This window comes from Gouania willdenowi, chromosome 21, assembly GCF_900634775.1.
Source record: "Gouania willdenowi chromosome 21, fGouWil2.1, whole genome shotgun sequence".
In the NCBI taxonomy this organism is placed as follows: domain Eukaryota; kingdom Metazoa; phylum Chordata; class Actinopteri; order Blenniiformes; family Gobiesocidae; genus Gouania; species Gouania willdenowi.
Genome location: NC_041064.1, coordinates 5,307,719 through 5,334,672, shown reverse-complemented (window position 1 = coordinate 5,334,672; position 26,954 = coordinate 5,307,719). Strand labels below are relative to the sequence as shown.

The 26,954-nt window shown below is 37.6% G+C and overlaps 1 protein-coding gene across 1 annotated transcript in view; it reads right to left on the bottom strand.

Annotated features, from left to right (window-relative positions):
• lrp1bb (low density lipoprotein receptor-related protein 1Bb) overlaps positions 1-26,954 on the bottom strand; it is a 407,613-nt gene that overhangs the window by 85,115 nt on the left and 295,544 nt on the right. Inside the window, 11 exon segments of the mRNA XM_028435312.1 lie at positions 251-379; positions 2,617-2,736; positions 5,749-5,871; positions 7,169-7,318; positions 7,481-7,594; positions 9,532-9,651; positions 9,818-9,946; positions 11,878-12,003; positions 14,744-14,936; positions 19,504-19,708; positions 24,813-25,002. Of these exon segments, the coding sequence (XP_028291113.1) occupies positions 251-379; positions 2,617-2,736; positions 5,749-5,871; positions 7,169-7,318; positions 7,481-7,594; positions 9,532-9,651; positions 9,818-9,946; positions 11,878-12,003; positions 14,744-14,936; positions 19,504-19,708; positions 24,813-25,002 (1,599 nt within the window).

Here is a 26,954-nt window from a genome sequence, read left to right as displayed (position 1 = left end):
CCTAAGGCACTAAGGGGATGCTGCAAGTCTCCCTGCCGGCCCCCAGGTGCACTGGCCAAGCCCCCAGAGCGCCCCCAAAAAGCGTCTGAGTGAGAAAAATGCCTAAGTCATACCGAGTGGCTACTGTGGGTCACATGATTCAGGAAGTTTCACAAAGACTTGAGCAGTTTTACACAAGACATATAGATAAAATCTGAAAAATATTGAGGAATACTTGATGTTGTATTAGTGATTGAAGATCAAAGTTTACCACATCCAGCTGCTGAAAGTTCATCGCTCCCATCAGGACAATCCCTCTCCCCGTCACACAGCCAGCGCTTTGGAACGCAGGCATAGGACCCGGGGCAGCTGAAGAGCCCGGGAGAACACGTCACAGCACCTGAAGGCGAAAAACAGGACCACAAGGATTACTGGTAAAATGATCAAATGACCACAACGCTGAGAAAAAAGGACTTTGTTACGCTGCGTTATCACATTGATGTCCGTTTATTAAAATGGACTTTTTCTGCAAAGGGTTTTGATTCATCAACTCTTTGAGTTCCAGAGAAAAGCCATGATTTGTTATTTAACACATGAATCTGCTTTGTGAATAACAACTAATTATACAAGAACTAATAACCAAGAACCAATAACCAAGTGAAGTAAAAACTAATAACCTAGAACCAATAACCAAGTGAACTAAGTCCTATTAACCTAGAACCAATAATCAAGAACTAATTACTAGTGATCAAGAACTAATGACCTACAACCAATAACAAAGAACCAATAACCAAGTGAACTCATAACTATTAACCTAGAACCAATAACCAATAACTATTAAAGGGGACATATCATGCTAAATCCACTTTTTTTAGCCCTTAAATGCATTTTGTTGTATATTTAGATTGTTTAGAAGCACAGAAAAGTTCAAATTAGTCTCTTCAGGTGCTCCGTTGATATCTTTATATTCTGTTTTGGTCATATTTTTCAATCTGTTTCGATTTTTCGATTCTCTATTACGTTTTTTGAACAATAACGTCAGCAGAACTGCCAAATTAGGACATCGACTCCAGGCCCAACACTTCGAGCAATCCGCCATTTTTATTTCTCGCTTTTATTTTGTAGTCCAAGCTCCAGGATGCAGAAGTTACGAGAGGATAAGTCAAAATGTTTGGTTGTTGGATGTAATAACCCACACGCTTCATTACACCGTCTCCCAGCATCAGAACCTTTTCAAAGTGCCTGGTTGAGTTTTATTTTTCACGGAAATGTACCCACATCTGTGGGTAAGGTCATTTTTGTGTGTGCGTGAAGCACTTCAATGATGACTGGTTCATCAACCTCCGCCAGTATAAAGAAGGATTTGCCGAAAGACTTTGTCTGATTGAGGGTTCAATTCCTTCTATCTTTGGAGACGACGAACAGAGCACTTCGGTAAGCTGTAAATAACGCTAAAAAGTGTGATGATAAGAAGTCCCTGTCATTGTTTTGTTAGCATTAGCAGTTGCACCGTCTTCATATGTTAGCGCTGTGTGCTCATTTTAGATCCTTGATGATATGGCCTACGTGGTTTAATTTAAGTCTAAAGTTTTTATTAGTCATTTCATTTTGCCGTTTTTGTCTTTGAAAAGACTGTATTAAAATGCATTTCGTGACGTTAGCTTGGCGCTAGCGTTAGCTCGGTGCTTGTGTTAGCTCACTTGTTAGGGTTCTGCAGGTTCATCATCTTCATTTTCATCTCGCTCCACCGGGTCAGACTCTGGCTCAAACATGTAAAGCTGGATGAACAAGTCTTCTGTTGTTGACATTTTGTAAATAACGTGTGAATAAACTTTTTCTTCGCAGCTACATAGCCATATCTCTTCTATCAAACTACAAAAATGGCCGAGCAGGGTGGAGTTGAACCTGGAGAGGGGGCGGGGTATGAAGTGTCGCATTTGCATTTAAAGAGACCGCACCAAAACGAGTTGCTCTTAGAAGCACATCAGAAAAGGGGTAGAAAAGGGGTGGAGCTATAATAATGAGGAATTCAGACCCAAGCAGTGCAGTTCCGCTTTATATAGACCATAACTGTATGATTTATATGTAAAACAGAAGGATTTAAAACCATGATATGTCCCCTTTAACCAAGAGAAGAACTATTAACCTAGAACCAATAACTAATAACTAGTAACCAAGAACCAATAACCAAGAAAACTAAAAAAAAAATAACCTAGAACCAATAACCATTAACCAATAACTAATAATTAGTAACCGAGAATATTTCAGCACAAGAAGACTAAATAGAAAATTAGTTCATAGTTGTAGTTTTTAATGCACTAATATTACATTAATTGTTGCTTACTGTAATTGCCATGAATAGTTTGGGGCTGAATTTGATGACTTTTATTAATGGAAACACACTTAGAAATCATTTCTATTTCTCTATGATGATGATATGTAAATTTGGCTCGATGCAAACTCAAATGATCAGAAATGTTTATCGTCCCATATTTTTTGCCTCATTAAATTACTTCCATTAGTATCCCTTTGTTTCCACGCCTGCTGACAACACGTTGCACTGTGTGGGCTAAAAATACAACAGCTCGTGTTTTAACCTTTTCAACTGATGGCAGACTGAAACAGCGTTGCACTCACCGCAGATTTCCACGCTCTCGTCGAGGCCGTCCTCACAGTCGTTCTCCCCGTCACAAAGCCACTGCTTGGCAATGCACTTGTTCTTTGAGCAGGCAAACTGATTCCACAAACACGACGAGTCTACAGGAAGGAGAGGACGACGGATTCAAGTGCTATAAATCACAGAAAATGACGACTACGACAAAGGAAGTGCTGTATATCTGCTAGAAAGCAGTCGAGTTCAAACACTAGTGGAAATAGTCAAACTTCGATGGGAAGCACTAGTGGTTGAGAACAAGAGGGATGAGAACAGGACTTAGTGGAGGTTGACAAACACAAGAAGAGGGCAGTGGTCATAAATATGGAGATACCAGCTAACAGCAACATCAGGAAGAAGTCAAAGTCTACGTGGTAGTAGGGCAAGAAAAAGTGATGAAAATGGGTTAAAATATAATAAGTTTGGTGCAGTTGCAGAAAAACGGTACAAATAAGCAAAAATGGGTCAAATTGTTGAAGGCATCTGGCAACCCGCTCCCAGTGTCTTGCGACCTCAAATGGGGTCCTGACCCCAAGGTTGAGAATACCTGATTTAGGCTACATTCACAATGCAGGTCTTAATGCTCAATTTGGATATTTTGGAAAAATATTTTTTGCTTCAGTAAAATATTAAAAAACACAAAAACACCTTAAATGATCTTTGTAGTAAAACGGGGAACATCAGCTTACATTAATTAATGCTCATTTCAAAGAAAACAAAGACTCAGTGGCGTGCTAAGAAGAATCTAGATGTCAAGTTTGAGAACACTCCAATAATCACAGTGCAAAAAAAGTATTGTGGAGGCATTCAAAGGAGGTGTTAAATACGTGTCACCGAACCACCTCCGCTCCCCAGGGAGCCTTGGCATGGTCTCATTCTTTCAGATTTAGACAGGGGGAAAAGCCTGCCAGAGCTTTGATAGGATGTGGGAAAGAGAAAGAGGGATGTATGCGCTGCAGGTCAGGCCACAGCACGGTACGGGGAATTATGGCTGCAACTAAGGGTTGGGTGTTACACAGACACTTTACACATCAGACACATCTATGATGTAAGATAAGGGCCAGAAGAGATAAACATGAAATATCCAGACTCTTCCGCACGTGATTCGAAAAATTTGCACTTCAAATGCTAACATCTGCTTTAACGTGGAGCAAAATAGCAGAGTCTGAAGCACATTACAACATATCAAAGGAAGTCTTTCATGTCTCGTTTTCAGCGTGGGGGAAAAAAACGCTTCATGCATTGTGTAATGACAAACGGCTCGTCTGTCTCATCAGATGTAGATTTCAAAAAATCTCGGAAATATCTGAAATGTAATGACATTTCCCATCGTAGCACACAAGGGCTCTGCAGTCAGTTTATCAGGAGCTGGGGCTTTTTATATGGTAATTAACTCAGAGGGAAAAGGGAATATTGTCTATTTGCCCTGGAAAAGCTATTCCAAAACTTCTCAAAGAATCGTGACATAATTCAAATCTGTTCTCATTTGCGCCTTTTTGAAGCATTGTGTGTTATAACACAAAGGGGGAGAAAAAATACTTCTTAACAATGAAGGAATAGAAATAAGTCCGTTTGTTATGCATCTCTCAGGAAATACAAAGACAAGCTGCTAAATACTGGAAATTGATTAAAAATGAATATGGGATCGTTTTCTCCCATTAGATGGAAATAAATGTAAACAAAAGAGCTCAGTGAATAGAAGTCAAATTTGTGTCAACATTATTGTCTTTCCCAGGGGTTCTCAAGATGCCTTCAAGAACCAAAAAAATATTTTTGGAACAATTTGAGTCAATTTTTGCTTATTTTACCCTTTTTCTCCAACTACACCAAACTTGCCATAATTAAACATATTTATCACTGTTTTCTTGCCATAGTTTTGCTCCTTTTATTGCATTTCTGCCACTTCATCAAATTTCTATGCCTTTTCTGCACAGTTTTTTCCACTTTTAAGACATTTTCACCACTGATAAACCCTTTTGACCATTAACGTCACTTTAAACCTGTTTTCACCATATTTCATGCTTATTTTAACCTCATTCATTATGTGCCAGTTCAAACTAAAATTCTACCACTTTTAAGCCAATATGGACACTTTTTAAATAGCTTTTTCTGTCTGTTTTTAAATACTCTTTCAATTTTGGTGTTTTTTTTTAAAATCTCATTTCACCATCTTTTCCAAGAATTTTTGGTCACTTTTAACCCATTTTTATTTTTGATTAAAACAAGGCAAGGCAATAATGTTTATTTGATTCCTATTCAAGACACTTTGATAACAATGACTGTATAATGTTCAAATGTACAAAGTTTCATCTTTTCAAACATTTAATTATGTTGGTGCATGGTGTGCCTTGGGGATTTTTTTCAATGAAAAGATGCACCTTGGCTCAGAAAAGGTAGAAAAACACTGCAATAGCATAAAAGAATTGTTTATCCCACGTGTGCATTATTTCTGTCCTCCATGCCACCCACTCTCACTCAACTCTGTTGCTCGTCCTGGGATTCACGTCAGCAATCGTCCAATCACGAGCCCACTTCCTCATGACACCACTGCCCACTAGCCGTCATTCTTTAGGCTGCTGATGAGACCTTATAGTTGGCCCCGCATAAAAAAACAACAATAACAATCGTGCTATTTCTGTTAAAGGTGAATAAGGACGTAAACTGTGTTGCTGCTTTTTCAGTGCAAACTCTGCTAGCTCACGCTGTGACATCATTACGGTCGTTCCATTTAATGTAAGAGGTCTTGACTTCATCACAGTAAATTGAGCGTAAATTATCGTGCGCTACAGGATAAGTATTAATGCTGGTGCTGCCTGCAGGGAGGCATGTTAAAGACTGGCTTCATGTATTTGTTTTCAGCCTATCTAAGTAAGACTCCCGGGGTGATTTATGATTTCATTTCAAAGATAAATAATTGTGTCCTCAGTTGCCTTGTTTTAAATATAGTAGGAATTACACTTTAGAAGTCAGAAATGCACAGATAAATTGGCTCACGGCGTGAAAAACAATCATCACACGTCTTTTTCTTTTCTCTCTGGATATTAGGTTCGTGACAAGGTGGAATCTATTCAAACAACAATCGCAATGACTTATTATACAGTACTGTATATACTCACCACACTGGAATTCATCTGCTCCATCCTCACAGTCTTTCTGGCCATCACAAAGCCACACACTCGAAATGCAGTTCCCACTTGGGCAGGCAAAGTGGCCCTCCTGGCATTTCTGCCCCTGGGAAACTGGGAACCACAGTCACACCAATGGGTTAAGTTATCATTATATTTTCATTCATGTTTTTAAACAAGGCCTAAAAAGCTATCTTTATACAAAAGCTTTCTGCTAAATTATGTTTTTTTTCTCGCTGCCCTTGTCTCTGCAGCACTTTGAGATTTCTTCAGTATTATATTACTATTATTCTTAACTGGGCAGTAACAAGAAAGAACATCTTCGTCTCCTAACAATCCATCTCAAACCGGACATGCAATGCAATGTAAACTTTGCCTCCCCAAGCAAACGGATGTTGATGCTTTCAGGACTTCTGCGTCAAACTTGGGTCAATGTGTAAAAGTAAGAAGCATTCACTGCTAATGTTTAGCAAAAAAATGTATAAATCTGCTCCCAGAATTACAACACAGTGTTGTTAAATGAGACGATTAGTTACGTTTCTTAATTTACACAGAAAGTTTAAACGGAAACAGACGTAACATTGCTTTATTCCAGGCAACCAGACTCTGTTAGAAAAACCTTCATTTTGCTGGCAGAAAATAAGCATTGCAGCCTCGTCACATGTCGTGAGCTAAAACGTTATTTCAGGACGTATCTATTTATTTTTTTAATTATACATTTTGACAATTTGACATTTTGATCAAAGCCCAGTTTCTACCTATTATGTCGTTACCCACATGGCACTGTTTTAGAGTTCATAAATGTAGCTATACTTAGAGCCTGAGAATCTTTTTTCATTCTAAATTGAATTCATTGGTGTTATTTTATGGAAATTGTCTATTCGTACAGTTGCCGTACGGACAACCCCCGGTGCTATTGGTACGTTTACCGAAGTAGACGTACGTTATAACCCTATATCGCAACAACTTTTAGGGTTAGGGTGAAGTTTACGGTTAGGTTTAGTCTTAGTCACGTGACCTAAACTGGCCAATGAGGGGCGCTGCGTACGGATAGAATGTCGGTATATTGATACGGCAACCGTACAGATGCCTTTGTGGAAAATAAATTAAGTTTCAATTGTGCAACATTGTGTCTATTCCTTTTTAAGTTTATACATGAGATGTTTACTGTATGCAAGGGAACCATGGCAAGATTTATTACCAAAAATAAACGTTGGGGGGGTGAAAGTAACTAGTAACTTTTACTTTGAGTACTATTTAATTGAGCTATTTTGACTTGTACTTCAGTATTTTATGTACGACTTACTTGCACTAGTAACAGTACTTCTACTTGAGTAGGACATATCAGTACCCTAACTACTACTTCCTCCTTTGAACTTAAAGTTGAGCCGTGTGTCTTTTTGCAGCTCACCCTGACAGTTGCTCTCGTCAGCGTAGTCCCCGCAGTCATTGGCGCCATCGCAGATCCACGACGGGTGGATGCACAGAGAGGTGGAGTTACAGCTGATGAAGTCGTTTTCCTTCACCCCCAGTTTGTAAAAGTGAGAGCAGTCGATGTGGCCTGAGTATGAAGAAAAAAAACAAACACAGCACCACAATAAATATATTCTCACAGCGCCACTGAAGGGACAGAGAGCTGTACTTTATTCTCTCCAAAGGGATGATGGTAGGATCCATCCCATCAGCCGTGTGTACATTTCCCTTTAAAGTACAAAGGACTTACTGCAGTTTTTTTCATCCGAGGCGTCGGCACAGTCGATGACCTGGTTACACCAGGCTGAGCTCGGTACACAACTCCCATCCTTGCAAGAGGATTCAGATGAGCTACATGTGACATCTGTGGGGGGAAAGAGAATTAGCATTTCAAACAGATAGCAGAGCAGACACAGCACTCAAAAAGCAATGAAGGTAGAGCTCACAACAAAAAACCTCTTTCTGAAAGTGTGGAAATTAGCTCTGGACTAGAAACTGCCAGACAGAGAAATTAATGTTAATGAGATTCAGACTTCGCCTGGACTCCCGGTGCCTCTCAGTGTTGTAGAAGAAAATAAAGCTTCATATCCAATGGGGCTCCTTTGGTTCCACTTTCACTCACAAATTACTCTCACTGAGTACCACGACCAGCATGTCCCTCATACTACTCTATGGGAGGGGTGTCAAACTCATTCTAGTTCAGGGGCCAAATACGGACCAGTTTGAGCTTCAGTGGGCCACAGATTTTAGGTGTACCCTAATGTATAAATGATTGATAAAGGATAAAGTATGTGAGTATATCAATCCCTGCAGGATAGTCACTTAAAATTCCCTGTTTTTGCAAATTTTGGGAAATTTTCTGGGATATTTTGAGGAAAATCTGCCAGATTTTGAAAAAAGAACAAGAGTTCGTTCAACAATTTGATATTAAAAATGACTGTAGCCCGGCAGATATGTCAAAAAAATGTTCACTTCTGGAAGAAAGCATGAACATTTGTACATTTTTAATTGGATAAACACTGGCAAACAAATGGTTCCCACTCAAAATCAAGAAATACAAAATGGCTAATTTGAATATTTTGACATACAGTAACTCAAATATCTACATGTTGGCAAGTGCAGCAAAATGAACACATCATCAAATAAATGCTTGTGTATGCATGTACCAGAATCATAATGGATATAATCTTCCTGAGAAAGAAAATTAAAATAGATATTAATTCATGTTTTGATGGGGATTTAAATAAAATCGTTCACCCTTAAAAAGGCATCGTTGTCGTACACAGCTGTGGCTACAAAGAAATCACTATTTCACCCTTTCCATTGGTAAAGTGTTATGGTTGCCTTCTTATGTCTTGCTCTGGATGCAATTTACAGTATTTTAAGCTATTTCATGACAATCCAAATTTGATTCTCAAAAGGGCCAGATTTGGCCCCCGGGCCTTGAGTTTGACACTTGCTCTCTATGGAATGTTTTAATGACGGTTTAAAAAACTTTCTACAACAATCAAAAATGAAATCACAAATCGCCGAATTCTTATAGTAAAAGAGGAAATTCAACCTTAATGTGCCCTGATTTTGTGAATTTGTGGAAAATTCATGGAATAATTTGAGGAAAATTTGCCAGATTTTGCAAAAATTGAGAATAAAAATGACTGTCTTGATTTGGACTGTTACATATAAATGATAAAGTATGTGAGTATATCGGTCCCTGCAGGATCTTCACTTAAATTTCCCTGATTTAGAGAAAAAATTCCACCATTTTTCCAATTTGGGGAAATATTTGGGAATAATTTGAGGAAAATTTGCCAGATTTAAGGGACTTATATATCTACAACTGAATTAGTTTTCTAATTCACTAAATGTTGCCTGTTTTTTTATATCATTTTTACTTTCTTGAGCAGGCTGAATTTGATGCTGAGTTTGAAACGTGCACTATGGAGAGAATCAAAAATTAAAAGGAAAATTAGTGACTTTTTAAAGTAGCTGGAGAAATCAACATCTTGTAGATCTTGGAACAATGTCTGCACATGAATATTTCACCGCCATCATTAACCAACCACATCACAAGTCCAATCTAACACTAAAACTATTCTGACTAATGCAATTTTCACTTCTCGAGGCAATCTCTTGGGCTGAAGATTTGGAGTCTATGATCTTGGGCCTCATTAGAAGGAGCGGTCATGGCCCAGCATGAGGCCATGCATTCTGTATTAATATAAACATTAGAGTGACTGGATCTTGCCCTCCGAGGCAGGATGGAATGATGGAATGATGGAATGAGATGTAGCATAGACTCACTGCCACACAGAGACTCATCAGAGTTATCCCCACAGTCATCCACGCCGTCACAGAAGCGAGCGTTGGCCACACATCGCTGGTTGTAGCAGGGTTTGAATCCCTTCCGACAGCTTCTGTTGTCTGGGCAGAATGCAACAAATACGTTAATTATCTTCAGTTTGGGAGAAACAACAATACAACATTGGAAGAAAAATACAAATACATTTATGAATGATATTTTTCAATAATATATAGCTGAGAACCTGAGTGGAAAAGCAGCCAATGCACTTTTTATTCACTTATTTACCACAGTACTGCATCTTTTCGTCAGATTTGTCCTTGCAGTGAGCCACTCCATCACAGGTCAGCTGGTAGTCGATGCATTCTCCGTTTCCACACTCGAACTCTGAGTGGATGTTGCAGGATGAATTCTCTGCTGCAGATAAAGATCACCACAACGACTGCTTTCAATATGACCAAATACATCACCTAGACCAGAGGTGTTAAACTCATTTTAGTTCAGGGGCCAAATACCATGCAGTTTAATCTCAAGAGGGCCAAAGGTTTTATGTGGAGAAATAAGTAATTTCAACTTTATTGTGCACTAGTTTGCACTTATATATATATGGTACATAAAATACAAAACATGTAAGAAACCGACAACATCCAAGCAATAAGTGATAGATATCAATCCCATCAGGATCTTTACTTAAAATGTCCTAGATTTGTGACCAATTTCTATTGAATTAAGGAAAATTGTATGTAATAATTTCAGGAAAATTAATAGATTTTGTAAGAATTTTTAGATTTTTTTCTCTCAACAGTTTGACATTGAAAACTGTGAGCTCCTGCAAATATTGTTTGGTTTCATTTACACAACAATTAATGTTTTCGCTTTAGTCATTATAAAGACAGTATCAGTTATATCTCATCCCCCTGTCAGTGTTGATGAACACTAATGTTTGCTGGAGCTACTACTGTATCTAGTCCGGCACTTTTTGGCAAGGTGGGAAAATGTTCCTGTTCGTCCAATGCACAGACATTTTTCTCCCAATTGCACAGGCTTATTTAAACCTCTCATTTTGTTCTGATGTCTACAACTTACAAAAGGATTTGATCTATCGTCTACTATTCTGTTTGATCCAGACTTACACTTGGATCTCATAAAATTGCACATGATAACTTCTAATAGTGGCTTTGCTCCTTAACGCACAAAAACACTCTTTTTCAGACTTTAACAAGCCAAACTCTGTCAAACTACTTACAGTTTCAAAGGTTTTTCTTTCTGTTGCTATTTCAGAGTGAAAATCAAAAGTGGGTGAAATAACTGCACAAAAAGTCGTCCTCTGCAATGACATTGAAGCTCTGCCTCACATGAAGGGATATAACGATTCACTCAACTCCCGATACGATTCGATTCACGATACTGAGGTCACGATACGATTCTCTCATGATTTAGTTTACAAAATGGGACTGTAGAAAAATCATGACTGAAAAATATTCCTTTATTTTATTGGGGAAAAAAAACTATAAAAAATCTATACTGTTTTCCTTTTATTTTTCATTGTCAAAAGAATCCCTTGATAAACTATTCAAAACAATGCAATATAACTAAAAATCAATCTTGAATGAAATAAATAAAGGAATAATACAAATGAAGAAGAAGCCTATTAATTTAAGTTCTGGTTCTATAGTAAACAATGCAAAACTGCATAATTGTTCTTTTTAAAAGTGCAACTGAAAATGTATTTTGTGCCTTAACAATTGGAATTGCATTGTATTTAGGTCAGATATTTGTTTGGACCAGCAGAGGGCGCTGGTAACCCAGTGGTCGGTTGGCATGCAGATATCTTGCAGTGAAGAAGAGATGCTATGCTAGCAGACAGAGCTAATAGAAAAATTTGACTTTTACAGATATTCACGTAATATTACAGATATTTTTTGGAGCTAAAGGGGTAAGGAATCATTTATGAACATGTTTAAAAGTAGAAGGCGGCCAGAAAGAAAGTATTAGCAGATTCCGCCCGCCGCCAACACTTCTGGATAGCGCCCTATGCTGGTAAAAAAAGTACTGCGATTCAATTTTCACAGTATCGATGTGAATCGTGATACCTATGAATCGATTTTTAACTGCCTTACGATTAATCGTTACATCCCTAGTCACATGCAATGCAGTTTGCACGTGAACGGTTTCCCTCGCCATATGGTGGATATAACACGGCACTGCTTTTTAAACTCTGCCAACATCTTTAAATGAGAACGAGGAGCGAATCCACCAGAGAGCTTTAGAAAGGAGTCTATAGAGATTCAGCCGAGGCAACACTTCTGACAAATAGTATTAAATACAGTATTACATCCATGACTTACAAACACATCTGTTGTCGTCCAACAACACGCGCTCTCCCCGACATGTGCAGTTCACCCTCCCGTCCTGGGTCAGGAGACAAAGGTCACCACAGCCTCCATTCATGTGGTGACATGGTGAGAGCTCACCTTGATAGAAAGGTAGACAGAAAGAGATGTTTAGGTGGTCAAATGTAGTAAAACACATTTTAATTCATTCTTTTCAACAACTATATCTGTGGAGCAACATTTTAGCACACACAATGGCCCTCATTTATCAACCTTGTGTGAAAACGGGTGCAAATCTAGTGTACTTTTGGTCGTACGACAGGACCAACGTGTAATTTAGGAAACATTCGTATCTGACCAATCCCATCGTACAAATGATTAGTTGTTGATAAATCCGGCAGCTGAATTTGATAGTCATTAACATGACTGAGGTCAAACAAACACTGGCAAGAAAAGAAATTAAATCCTCACATCTGAGGTGGAGCAAAAAAAGGCTTAAGTTTTTGCAGCATTCCTGAGTTTGCAGCATTTTGCTGTTTGCTGCGCATTTGCCACCTTTTAAAGGAGCTAATAGGTGACGTCTGCCCCCCTGTGTGCGCTGCGTACAACATCACAGCAGAAATCCTGGAGAAAGACGGATATATGCCTCAGTTGTCTGCACGCTGTGTGCAATAAAATAACCCACTCACCAAAATCCACACACGTGTACACGAGCTCAGACCTGATAAATGGGGGCCATTGTGATTTCGCAAAGCTGGAGCTGATTGTGTGGCTGCAGTTATTGTTAGAGGATACTGAAGGGAACAGATATTGTTTTTAATCCTCAACCAGTCCATCTTTTCTTGACTTCGTCTGCTATTCTTCTCGTTTTCTTAGAGCCTCTCATACTGTGTTTCATTTGTTGTCTGTGATTCAAGAATGTGTTGATTTGTTTCTTCCATTAACGCCTCCAACGTTTCACATTGTGCTTGCGGCCACTTTGTGCTTCCACATTATCTTTCTTGAACACCATTACTAGTGTAAAACCAGAGTTTAATAATCCACAACTGGCAAATTATTTGAGCTGGTTATTAGTAAATCAGGCTCTAACACTTTAATATTAATGATTTATGGAATATTCTCTTCTTGATTATTAGTAATCTGACTTAACTGCTTTATTCTATTCTTTGATTTATAGTTTTGTTTTATTTTTTTAATTTTTGATTCAGTTTTTTCTAATTTATGTCTACATTTTTTATTATTTGTTTTGCACAATTATCTACGTTGGTATTTATTTTTGTTTCTTACTGTTTCTTTTTATCATGTCATCAAAGCTATATTCTCTTCTATTGTAATCTATTTCATTATTATAATTATTATTATTATTATTATTTAACAATGAGCTGCTTCTCGTGCCTCCTACACAGACACCCAACCGTCACCTCTTCATTCCTATGAGACGACTGATATCGATTTTTTTCCTTTACAGTTTCATCCCAAGTGAAAAAAACAAAACAAAAAAAACCTGTAGATGCAACATGAAAGAAATACTTTGTGTTTTTTTACTCCTCAGAAAAACTGCCCAACAGACATGTGTTCAGTGGCTCAGGTAGACACAGCAAGTCATTAATTATTTCTGGCTTTGTGCATCGAGCCATTGAAGGTTTTTTTTTTAAACTCTGAAGGATGAACTATTTTTAAAATGCATAATTCCTGCACAATCTTCAGCTAATTTTGCAGTGGTGCCCATGCAGGTCACGGGAAGGATCATTTCTCATAGCAAGATAAACAACAAAAAGTGTAGCCAGAGGCATTAAAGTCCAACTAGTGGGATCCACTAAAGCCCACATGCCTTTGTCCTACTTCCAAATGAAACTTTATACGACTCTTAGGAGACTCCCTCCACAACATAAGCTTGTTTCATTATTAATCACCAGTAAGGCTAAAGCCCCAAGTTAGGCTAAATAAGATCATTTTCATTCATCAAACGCACACTTTTCCCACATCTAAATAAAATGCATTTGCTACAAAATGAATGACCGGCAACAATAGTATGAGGTTGTTTTAATGCCGACTCAGTGGTTTGCTTTTTATTAGCGATGACAGAAAATAAATGATTTAATCAAGATAAGAGGAAAAACAGCTCAGCTTGGACTGTCAAAGTGTTTTATTAGTGGCTTCTTTTCACACTATTAAAATCCTAAACTATGATTTAAAAAATGTCTCTTCAGAGTTCTGGTGCATTTTCAGCTGTTCAAGCCCATGCTAACACTTGAGGAAACAGCTAACACTTAGCATTATTTGAATGTAAACTCAAAGCAAAGACAGGCAGCTCGTATTGCGTTGTAGATTTTTCAAAGTTTTGTCACTTAGGTTTCCAAAAAGTTGTGTAGCAAAAGCAGTAGAACATTATAATTTCAGGTGTAGAATGGCATTAATCTTAGTGTTATGTTATGTTATATGCTATATACTATAAGCTATATTATATGTTATGCTATATGTTAAATAAATTAAAAAAATAATGTCTCTCATGTTGGACTTGTCTTTTATTTTAAACTTTTTTTTGACAGGCATGCGGAGAAATGCATGTTGCACATGAAGATATGCAGAAATGCAAAAATGCATTGAAAGGAGCAAAAAATATGACAAGAAAAAGTGAAGAAAAAAGGTTAAAATATGGCAAGTTTAGTGTAGTTGCAGAAAAACGGTTATAAAAACAATATATTATATGTACATATATAGTTTAGTTTCTCGAAGACATCTGGTGAGCCCCTCCCATTGTCTTGCAACTACAAATGGGGTCCTGATTCCAAGGTTGAGAACCACATATACGACATTAGGTGGGAAAAGTGGTGGAAAGTCTTGAAAATGGAAAAAAAATGTTGTTTGTTTGAATACTCACAGTTGTTGGTGTCCTTGGCCACAGCGATGATTCCCATTGGCTGATGGGGGATATCTGATCGAAGCACCTTAGTATCAGCGCCCGTGAACTTATTTGCCCTCAGCACTGCCCTGCGAGTCCAGTCCGACCAGTAGATGAAATCTGCGTAAATGGCGAGTCCGTAGAAGTTTCCAGATCCAGACTTGATGATGACCTTCAAACAGCAGGACAAACGTTTGTTACAGCTTCTACGTGCATGATTAAATACTTCTGTGTTTTTTTTTATACTCTCAAATATTCAAGAAGTGCCAGGACATATTTTTTAATGACTACGACCTGAGCAAAATTGGATCAATTTGCCTTCATTAATACACAAATCAGCCCTTGCTACAGCAGCAGTGTTTGTGAGCCCAGATGTTGGGAGAGTAAATGAGTGTCGCTGACAGGGAGGAATAAATCCATCACATTCCTCTTCTGGGAAAGGGGGGGGGGGGGGATGGGGGGGAGGGGTCGAGCTAATGTGAGTAGCTTCACATTAGCTCAGTGCTATACTGGGATTGATGGGACAGGTGTTGATTAAAGGAGCAACAACTGGCCATCCAACGAAAACTGTGAGAACGTGACAGAAACTGATGTAGATGCCAGATGTGTTCATCAGAGGGAACATATTGATAGGATATTATATTTAAAAGACATTACATTTACAGCCAGCGTCACATTACTGTCGTTATAAAACTGTGTTTTACACCAAAAATTAATGACATTTGGTGCCAGTCTGTGTATCTCACTACAACAGTTTCTGATTACCTATATTTAAATAGGTTATTTAAATGACATGTCAATTATAGCCTCAGATTTCTGAATATCCCAATGATGTATTTATGATTTGTTTTTAATTAAAGATACACAAAATACAGCTTTTTTGTACAAAAAATACAGAAAGAAAAACTAAAATATGCTAAATATTGAGTGACTTTAAATTTTAAGGTATTTATATAAAGATAAAGACAAGTATCTACGTGTCTACTATGTTACAAAAAAATATAGCACTTCTATTTACATGGTTTTGCTTAAAGTGTAAGTACCCCCAGATTTTTGCTGACCTGTCACTTTAAATTTAAAAATGCCTTGAGTATGGGCGTGGCTCCAAGAGTAGTTACAGGGTTCTTACATTTAGTTAAATTAAATTCAAGACTTTTTGAAGACTTTTTATTGCCATTTGAAATCAAATTTAGGCATAAAAAAAATACAGAAAATGAGAGTAAAATACACAAAAAAATAAACTAAAAGAATGCAAATCGCTCCAAAAAGAAAAGATGACTACAAAAATAGCCAGAAATCTATAAAACAACAAAAATACAAAAATTTAAAGACCATTAAGAATAGCCAATAACAAAAATTAAATTAAATTAAATTTACATTTTCCAAAGTTGTTTATACATTTAAAAAAAAAAAAAAAGAATGTGAGAAGAAATGGGACTAATTACAATCATTATATCATACCTATGTGTTGAAATTTAAGACTTTTGAAACATTGATTTAAGACATTTTAATGACAATTAAAGCTGATATCCGGAGTTTTGGAGAAAACTATGTTCATTTATGATTCTTTTGAAATACAAAAAAATACCCAACTAGTTTTTTACTATGGTCTACTGCCGGTGGTCATAGACAGATTTTTTCGGGTCACAGACTTTGGCACAACACCGGCTTCGGTGAAGGAAGCCGAAGCAACCGTAAAAACAGCCCAAACAAAGTCTAAACGCCCGACTCTGAGGAAGCCTCGGGGCTTAACAGTTAACGTAGACTCACAGTAGGCCAAGCAGCAGTGTTCCTGTGTTTATTTAGCTTCTATAGCATGTCCCGTGTCCCAGGGTCAATCTGGAGAACAAGAATGCTACGTCAACAGCATGAACCTCTTCGTAGCTATTAAGGAGCTATTTACTCCCCCTTAAACATGATGCTCCGGTGGGTGAAGTAAATGAAGACTGAAGAAGAATTACAAACGTGTTTAAGGGGGAGTAAATGTCCACCGAGAAGCCGCAGGGGTTGGAACTGGCGCCACCTAGGGTCACAGATTTTTCGGGTCACAGATTTTGCCACAACACCGGCCGTTTAGACTTTGTTTGGGCTGTTTTTACGCTAGCTTCAGCTTCAGAACTCGGCTGCCACTTGACTCGGCTCGGCTTCGGTTCTTGGTGACGTCATCGACTAGTCGACGTTGACTCAACTAGTATCCACATATAGTCGACCTTTAAAATTATGAAGTCGTTCAACCCCTAGTGCGAACACACCTGTACTCTTGCGTTGCCTTGGGTCATATGTGTCTTAGTAAAGAGTCAAAGGCCCCAATCTAGTAAGTAAAGAATGTAAACTCCATCTGTAATTAAAATCGTTGTGCTTTCGTGAATTTTCTGCGATCTGAAAGTAAAAATACACACGGCGAAGTAAAATACTACACACAATGGAGTTTAAATTGATTATCTTTAAAAAATGAATCCAATTTCTTATCAAACTGGGGTTAAATATGCCCCCCTCGACTAAATTGAGTTTGACACCTCAGCTGCCTAATTTACACTTTCTAATTTAAACAGTGAATTAACACTTGGGCCAGTCTCACAGCTCAGTTTCCATAATCGGAGTCCGATGGCAGAAAAGGGGCAGGTGGTGAAGCAAAAGGTGAGGACTCTGTGAGCCCATGTGACCCCGGACGTTAAACCCCTCAGTGACTAATTAATGATGTCAAAGGCGTGGAGATACAGAGGTCATACCAAGTCAAAAAACACACAAAATTCCTCAGTCTCATAATAATCTCCTCTACACATCCAGACACGTTACAATTTTATAGTCAAACTTAAGCCCAGTCTAGGTTGTATTGGACTTTAATGGTTAAGGAAACTATCCGCACCTTTAGACGAGAAAACAGGAAGATAATAATATCCAACCCCCTGTGGAGGGATGGTGTATCAGAAGCTCAGATGGAATCAGAGATTAGAGGGGAGCCATTTTTAAATCGGGGCTTTGGCCTTTAATTGGCCATGTAATGTTACTACATTAATGGAATTCGTCCTCTGCATTTAACCCATCCCTGAGGAGCAGTGGGCAGCCATTTTGCGGCGCCTGGGGAGCAGTTTTGGGGTTAAGGGAATTGCTCAACATCCCACAGTGACGGCCCAGGTGAGGCTTGAACTGGCAACCCTCCATTACAAGCCCAGTATCTGTATCAGCTATTGTTAAAGCTGATGGACATATTAATATTTTAATCACATAATGTAGGCAACAGAACCAAAAATCTGAGACAATTTGCTCAACAAAAATGTAGAAGGTTAAAAAAAATTTAACACGTTAATTTACAACATTGGAAATGTTTGGTGCATTGCATTGTGGGATGTGGAGTCCAAACAGATAAATAGAAGTGTTTTTACTCTGATTTCTTGTGTTTCTTCACCAGACAAGGACGACAGTGACTGGTTTATTCCATATTTGTTGTAGTTTGTTCCCTGCATTCACATGTGATATTTTTGATTGGATTTGATTTATTTTCGAACATGTAAAAACAATAACAATACATATAAAATAAAAGGAATGTCACAAGTTAATTTCCAAAACAAGTCAAAAACACAAAGAAAATATCCTAACCCTCTTATAACCAGTATAACCAAATTATTCATATGCAAGATATACACCTATACATACATAAACTGTATATATATATATATATATATATATATAAACAATGTACATACATTAATTTTATAACTACCCATATACAAGTTATAACTATAATATACGCTACCTACATAAGAACACAGTAATAATTATATTAAGAGGTAGAGACCTCACCTATATTGTACATAAAACCACATTTCTACACCCATACCAAATATACCATATCTTTTCATTCATTACATAACATTCATTGTGGTTTACAATGCTTACTGTATTTTCAGTTGTAAGCTAATTTTTTTCATATATAATAGACATAGCTCAACGCAGACACAGGGAAAAAATCAGTACCAGACAAGAGTCAGACATTACTGCCCTGGTAATCATCTTAATCCGCCAGATATTACATTTCCCTCTCAACCCCAAAATAAACTTTTGCAGCAGCTTTCAGTGAAAACACCAGAAATGTGTTGAGAAGTCACTTTGCCAGAGATTTTTTTTAGCTCAAACCTAAGAAATTCTTGACATAATTAAGTAAAAACACATCAAGGCATCAGTCTATGGGGCTCTACATCAAACAATGCAATGTGCAAAACTTGAAACTGAAAAAAAACTTTCAACTTTTTACATTACTTTTTTTACGAGCAAATAATATTCAATTTATTGAAACTATGCCTTTATCTGATAAAAAAAAAAAAAAAATCAAATATATAATCTCCAGCAGCTTTATAACTAACAACCTTGATTTTTTTTTTCACATTTACAGACTCGGCCATGTGCTACTGTGGCCCCGCAGTGTGCTACACAGGCCTTGTTAGTGATCGAGCTGATGACTGTAGTTTTTCAAAGACTGATGATTGACTTTCAGCTGTGGCCACACACTGATTTGCATTCTGTCTAACTGGCACAAAGAATATAAACTACAGCTGAACGTTTTGAATTACAGGCGGAAAAACTTATTAAAGTGTTAAGGAACGACTAAACCACAACTGAAGAGCGTAATTAGAAAATAATCACGTAAACTCACACCTTTGAGGCAAATCTTTAGTTTTTTGCTGCATGAAAACAAGTTAAATTAGATTACAATAGTGCAGCAAAAGAATGGATTTACTCACGTGTCTGCCCGAGCCGTCGTAGTCACACCTCTCGATCTTTCCCAGACTTCCATCAGAGAAGAAGAGCTTCTCAGCTTTGTGGTCAATGGTGAGGCCGTTGGGCGTTAAGATGTCAGCGCTGATGATAATCCTCAAATTCTTCCCGGCTAAAGTGGATCTCATGATGCTGGGCCTCTGCTCGTTCCAGTTGGTCCAAAACATCAGGCTGGGACGAGAAAAGCACAGATGTGAACAATCACACTCTACAACAGTGGTTCTCAACCTTCTTCAGCGGGCCGCGACCCCCAAAATAAAGGTCCCAGAGACCAGGGACCCCCACTGTACCTGAAGGTGGTTGAACACAGACATGAACATTGAAGAGCAGTCATGTGGAGACAGTAGGTAATGTAGTTTAAAAAGTAAGAATAATTAGTTTAAACTGGCAAATAACGGGCCTGCCAAATCATGGATGTGGTTGAATTGGCAAAAATAAGCGTGAAATATGGTGAAAAGAGGTTAAAAGTGACAATAATGGGTAAATATATGTGGCATTATGTGGGAAACGTAGTGGAAAGGGTTTTTGGGGCCCATTCATAAAGTTAGCAAAATGATGGTCCATTGTTTTATTAATATGCCATAACCACATGTATTTATTTATCTGAATAATTTCCACTCTTATCCAGGAAGTTTAGTATTATTTGTTCCAAAGATGTAAATCCTTGGGTAAATAAAATGGAATAAAAGTGACCAAAAATGGTGGAAAAGGTGGTGAAATGGGATTTTAAAAACCACAGAAATTGGTTCAAGGTAAAAATTAAATTAGAGTGGCCAAAAACAGAGAGAAAAAGTGATTTTTAAAAAAAAGGGTTCAAACTATCAATATTGGCTTAAGAATGGTAGAAAAAAGTAAAAACAGTTTTGGTGAAAAGAGGTTAAATGTGACAATGATGGGTCAACATATGTGACATATGGTGGAAAATGTGGTGGAAGGGGTTAATAAGTGCTGAAAATGTCTTGAAAGTGGAAAAGACATTGGAATTTGATAGAAAAGTGGCAGAAATGGGAGTAATGTAGGAAAAATGCATTAAAAGGAGCAAAAACATGGAAAGAAGTGATGAAAATAGGTTACAATATGGCAAGTTTGGTGTAGTTGCAGAAAAAGGGTAAAAAGTAAGTAAAAACTGGCTTACATTGTAAAAATAAATATTCTTAGTTTCTTAAAGGTATCTGGTGACCCCCTCCCAGTATCTCCTGACCCCAAGGTTGAGAACCCCTGGTCTACAAAATCTTGTTTTTGCTTTCGCATCAAACAGGAATGAGGCTTGAGTTTGGAGTTAACTCATCAAACAATCCAAAAGAACTGCTCGACCTTGGCAACAACTACAGATTCACAGGGATTCAATGAGAATTGAGGAACAAATCATCTAAATTAATGAAATTAATAAAGAAAAGGCATGGGATTTTGCTATTGAGTTAAACAATGACTTTGCATTGGGAGGATTTGCCAACATGCCAATCACATTTAATTGTCAGCACATTGATGGTAGGAGCTCATTTGCTTTCTTTTATTCACTCCTGGGGCACACAACACTAATTAGGCATGTCTGTGTTTCAATTAAACTGGAATAGAATTAGAGGATTTTCACAAGATGAGGTCCACTGAAAAAACAAAACAAAAAGTAGTAGAAACTATAGCTGAGTATAAAATGTCCATTTAATTGATTTTGATCCAAAGGTGCTGAAATTGATATTTATTTGGATTTTTTTTTTTACTTAAACCCTAGTATTCTCACGATAGCTGCACAATGCAAAGTGCTTTCAGTGCAAACATGGCGGACGCAGACGGTGCACCACTGGGTAAGCCGCCCCAGCAGAAGTTTGGAACTATTTTGGCTTTAATAAAATGAAGACACAAGCGAGCTTGATAAAAGTAAAGCTATTTGGAAGTGAGGTATTGTAGAAATACCACAAATCTCAAACAACACTTCATACCACTCTGAAGCGCTATAGTCCGCCTCTGACGCGGCGCCCAGATTCACACAGAAGAAACTGACAAACACGGTTCCCTTAGATGTTTGTATACATTAATTGAAGTAATAGTTATCGCTACAATAACTAGCTATAACCAGTACTGTTTGTGTAACAATGGATACATCTTTTTATTTATTATTGTTTATGGACCAAACAGAAAACAAGAAGACTCATCAACATCCCCTGCCAAAAAAAAAAAAAAAAACGGAACAAGGGTAATAACTCCAGAAAAATTAATTGCGCACTTATCATTTTCGAACTCCATCAAGGTATTGATACCCTGAAGCCACACACCAAATTTGTTTATCCTATCTTAAACAGTTTCTGAGAAAAGCTGTACAATTTACCTATATCCTCCTTCCCCTTGTGGCATGCGATAATAAATTTCATATTTGTGACTGCATTGCATTGATTTGTCTATATAAATATTGATATTTCTAATAATTCGCAATGTAGAGAATTCACACTAACAGCTTTTTCTCTGACAATATGTATGATATCCAAGTAAAATTTGAAAAATCAATCGTGATTAATCGATTTGAAACCCTAATAATTCAATAATTCAGAAAACTGGCCGTGATACCCAGCTCTAGTAGAGACGTATTATTAGTATATTGATATTACAGCAAACAAAGAACTAACTATATGTTATTGGTTTTACAGTAATTCCATCATGGCATTTCCATAAGCCTTTAAATAGCAGCGCTGTAGACTCCCAGCCCTGGTCATCCACCACTACTGCATAATAATGAAGTCATACGAGCTCACTTTAAGTGTGATAATAACGCTGCAGGTCAGAAGTCACCACCAGCGGCCACTAATTAATCACTTGAGCTTGAAATGTAATTATGAGAAGGCGACTCAGTGGTTGGGATGGATGTGCTGCCAAACTGACAACCAAGAATAGTTTGAGGTCAAGAAATTAATTTAGTTGTTTTAACGGTGGACCGAGACGCTCACTCTTTTCAGGAAGCTGACGACGGAGCGTTCATATTCACGGAAAGACGGATTTCAAACGCTCCCTGACCTCGGCTGTGTAGGAAATCCAACATGGAAATAAAGAACTCGTAGTGGTACAATGAGGTTGAAGCTGAACTCAGGCCAAGAAATCAGTGCTGGGACAAAAATGTACATTTGTTTTAGGAATAAAGACTAAATTGGTGATAAGATTCAACTTCCCGCTGAAAAACAGCTTATTTAGATTTAAACAATTTTATAACATGGCGCTGCAGGGATTTTCATCAACTTTAATTAACCATCAGACTTTGAAATGTAGAGGCCCCTCACTTTGGAACGATTTATCTCAGATTCTGAAATATATATCCACTTTTAACACTTTTAAAAAGAGTATGTGAACGGTCATAATTACTGGTTCAATAAACAAGAAGAGATTCAAATTCTGATGTCGATGGTGATAATTTACAGTCCACATAAACAGGACTGAATCATAACATAACATAACCACCAGAGCAGACATGGGCTGTGAACGGTCACATTTACAGACCTTGGAGTCGCTGTTAGCTTACCAATAAACAGGAAGAGATTCATCACCGTTATAATAAGTGCTGACTCAGCCACTGGGAGTGAGGCCCAAGGCCAAGGCAGACTGACTTGATAATAATGTATCATGTTTTTCTGCAGTCAGTGCCTTCTCCTCGTTCTTCTCTCTCTGCTCTGTTTCAGGTGTCGTGAAGCTGATGATGTCAGTTCCTGATCTGTGGTTCACGTCTCAACTAGTCTGAGACACTCTGATGTTCTATCTCTCTATCCTGTTCTGTTGGTCCTTCTGTCCACTAACCCCAACCAGTCCACGCAGATGGCTGCCACCTCTGAACCTGGTTCTAACGGAGATTTCTTCATGTTAAAAGGAAGTTGTTTCTTCCCACTGTTGCTAAATACTTGTTCATGTGGATCTTGTTGGGTTTTTTCTTTCTTATTATGAATTTTGTATTTTGATAAGCGCATTGAGATGACTATGTTGTAAATTGTGCTATACAAATAAAGTTGAATAGATTTGAATTGTTGCTCTGTATATGCAGTTGAAATTGGTGAGGTGGTCTTCTTAACCCCTACTAGCAGAGTCATGTTATAAATGTTTAATGGCTTTTTAGAAATATGTTGTAAGTGCAACTAAATAAATAAATAAATTCAAAGTAAATGCAGAGATTAGATCTTTACGTGTTTGATACATTTTGCACATATACTGGGTTTTTACATTAACCAATAGTTTATATGAAACCCTTTACTGATGCAGAATAAAGCGTCAATATAAAATATGAAATCAGAGGATGCATGAACGTAAATTAAGAAATTTCCTATCCATAGATGTATTAGCAATAGATCTGCACACTTACGAGCGTTTTGTAATAAACAGAGCGTCACTCCTATTTACTTTGAACTGACGCAGTGGAAAAATAACGGAAATTTGTGGGAAAAATAGGAAGATTTACAGATTTTACTGCAATAAAAATAACAGTAATCATAACTAGGTAAGTCATATATAACAAGTAATTTTCTGTTCGTCATGTTGAACTTTGCATTTTTCTTGTTTGTTTCCATGTTGTGTTGCAGTACAGTTGAATGTAAGGCCTCCACTGGGAACAACAATGTATAGGATTTTAAACACTGACTGTGTGATCGAGTTCAGACGCTTTCACCTTGGTGATCGGGAGCTTTTACAATAAAAGTGATTTATTGTTATTAAAGTAGACTGCTTGGTTGGTTTTTGGCACCACTTTCTCAACAGAAAATATCTACATGACACAAAATATACCCTTAGCTAGTAAAATTATTTACATGATTTAACTTTACTGACTCTATTTTGCATCTTTGGCAGGATTTTTGGGAACTTTAATATGATCAGTGATTAAATCAAATAAATGAAAAGCCAAAAAACAAAAAAAAATTTATTAAGTAAAGGCTACCCTGACAGGGAAATTGCAAAAATTGAAAATCAGAAATGTTACAAATACTTTTTAAAAACAAGAAATACATGGTAATTTTGTTTTGTTTTTTGATAAGAGACAGCTTTTAGCAATATATTTTTATTTAATCACTGTAAAAGTAAATGCCCTTGTAAAAATGCATGATACATGATTTATTTATTTTTATTTTTATTTTTTTAGTAAGAACAGTTGAGAAACAGTGATCTGTCTATCTTTTGTATGATTGATTTCATACAGCCTCCCACGGTGAGGTCAAGGCAGTGTATTGTTGTGTGTATATAAAACCATAGATAACCCCGTCAAGGAAAAAAAAAAAGATTTCAGATGATGGAAAGATTATATGAGAGAACTGACTTCTGACACTCGTCCAGGGCCAGCATGTGTGGGTGGTCTTCCTCGGAGAGCGTGACCACGGCTTGCTTAGCGAAGGCGTCTGATCGTTTCTGGTCAACGGTTTGCCGAGTGATGGTGGACGTAGTGGAACTGGTCCAGTATAAGGTGTCCCAGGCTCGATGGTAAGCCAGGCCATCCACTGAACCCACATCTAGAAAGATAGAGTATGTTAACAGTGCAACAAAAACACAAAGTGATCCAAAAACAGAAGCTTTTGAGTTTTTATTCATGTTTCATGACATTTCCTAATTTTATGTGCACAATTGATCAGGAAAAACATAAAAACAATATTTTTCATAATGGGACAAACACAATCTGCGCACGTTGATGTTCCTCTGGGGTCAATTTGACCCAAAGCTGTTTTAGCTGTGTAAAACTTGTTCTGACATTGCCCTAAATGAGCTAAACAGAAGCAATCTTTGTGTGAATATACAAGATAGATAGACATGGTCTAATGCATCTTGGGAAACTTGGAAGTATAGTTCAGTGGGAACGCACAGTGAAGATGAAAAAATCCACCTGTTTTAAGAGCAAAGTTACAAGACCTCGCGGCGCACACACATTAAATTAGGGGGAAAAATATAGGCTTTAGGTTAGGTTTTAAAGGTGTTCTTATTTTATTTTGTTTTTAACATCATTACATGTTTGTGCAGCAGACAGAGAAGTCCACCAGCCTCCAATTGAACTTCTTCAAATGTAATTTAGTGCATCTGTGCACTCACCTCTCCACATTGAACAGGCAAAATGTTGATTTAAATAGGGCGGTCTCCACCACATCTATACGCGTACCTACTAGTGGTGCAATGTTTGTGAATTCCCCAAACAACACCACCAGAGGAATTAGGGCTGCACCTGGTTTACCACCTTTTATTTCAGGTCTCAGTGAATCCCCCCCCCCCCCCCCCCCCCCGAGTGTCTGCCTTTCCAGTGAGCGTCATGCTCTGACTGCTTGTGTTGGAGGAACAGGAAAGAAGAAGTTACGCCTCACTGCGTCGGACAGGCAGCAATTTGCTGACAGAACAGTCACTTAAGAACTGCAAAGCAATTTCCTAAACACCAGAGATGAAAAAGGAAAAGTATGTCGTGCTTTCAATAGTAAATTCCTGTGGCTTTCAACTCTGAGCGGTGTTCTTAATTCAACTAAGGACAGTATTATATGCCTTGGCTGTAACGTGGATTTTTAAACCCATAAACTTTTCCACAGACCATTTCGGACTCTTACCTTTGTCAGCTGGCCACTAATTAACGGTCGGACAATAAAAGCCATCGAGCAGCTTGAGGTTTCGCACAAATTGTTGGATACGCAGGAGAGTAATTACCGCGGGACACAGGGTTTAATTTGGGTAATATAGATGATTAACATTTTCACCCGTACTCAATGACAGCACACAGACAGAAACTATCCCAAGAAAACAGGAGACGGTTGTGATTTTAATGCTGAGGGAAGCACAAACTGCCAGAAGATTCCATTTTGGTGATATTGTATTTTATCAACTGACTCAGTAGTCAACAAAGGAAACAGCAATTTGTGCACTATGGCTTTATAAAGTTTAATGAATCACAAAATGATTGTTTACTTTGACCGATTAGATGAAGCTTCAATGCAGTAGTCGATACAGGCGACTACAAAGTTACTGATTTGCAGTAAGTCAGTTAGGTGTAGTTTTTACTTGTTTTTTTTTAATGGAGGTAGATTAGTGCCTTTATTATACAATAAAAAACAACAACAACAACAACTTTTCAATAAAAAAAAGTTTACATCATGCAAAAAAAAATGTGTTCCAAGACAAAAAAAAGTGTTCAAATAGTTGAGATCCAAATAATAGATTGAAAAATAAAGACACAAAACTACCTCCATAGTTTTACTAATCATTTAGTGGGGTCGTTTCAAAATTTCCCATATTCTGTTTCCGAGTTTAACCATTTCTGCTGCATTTTAAACTTTTCCGTTTCACTTCTGTTTCATCATCTTTCCCGGTTTAGATGACGTTCCTGGCTGTTAAACTTCCCAACATTGTACCAAACATGCTACATAAAGTTAATAGTGTGAACTACTGTTGTTAACTCTGCCAAGGAGGAGGTAATGTTTTTACCGTTTGTGCA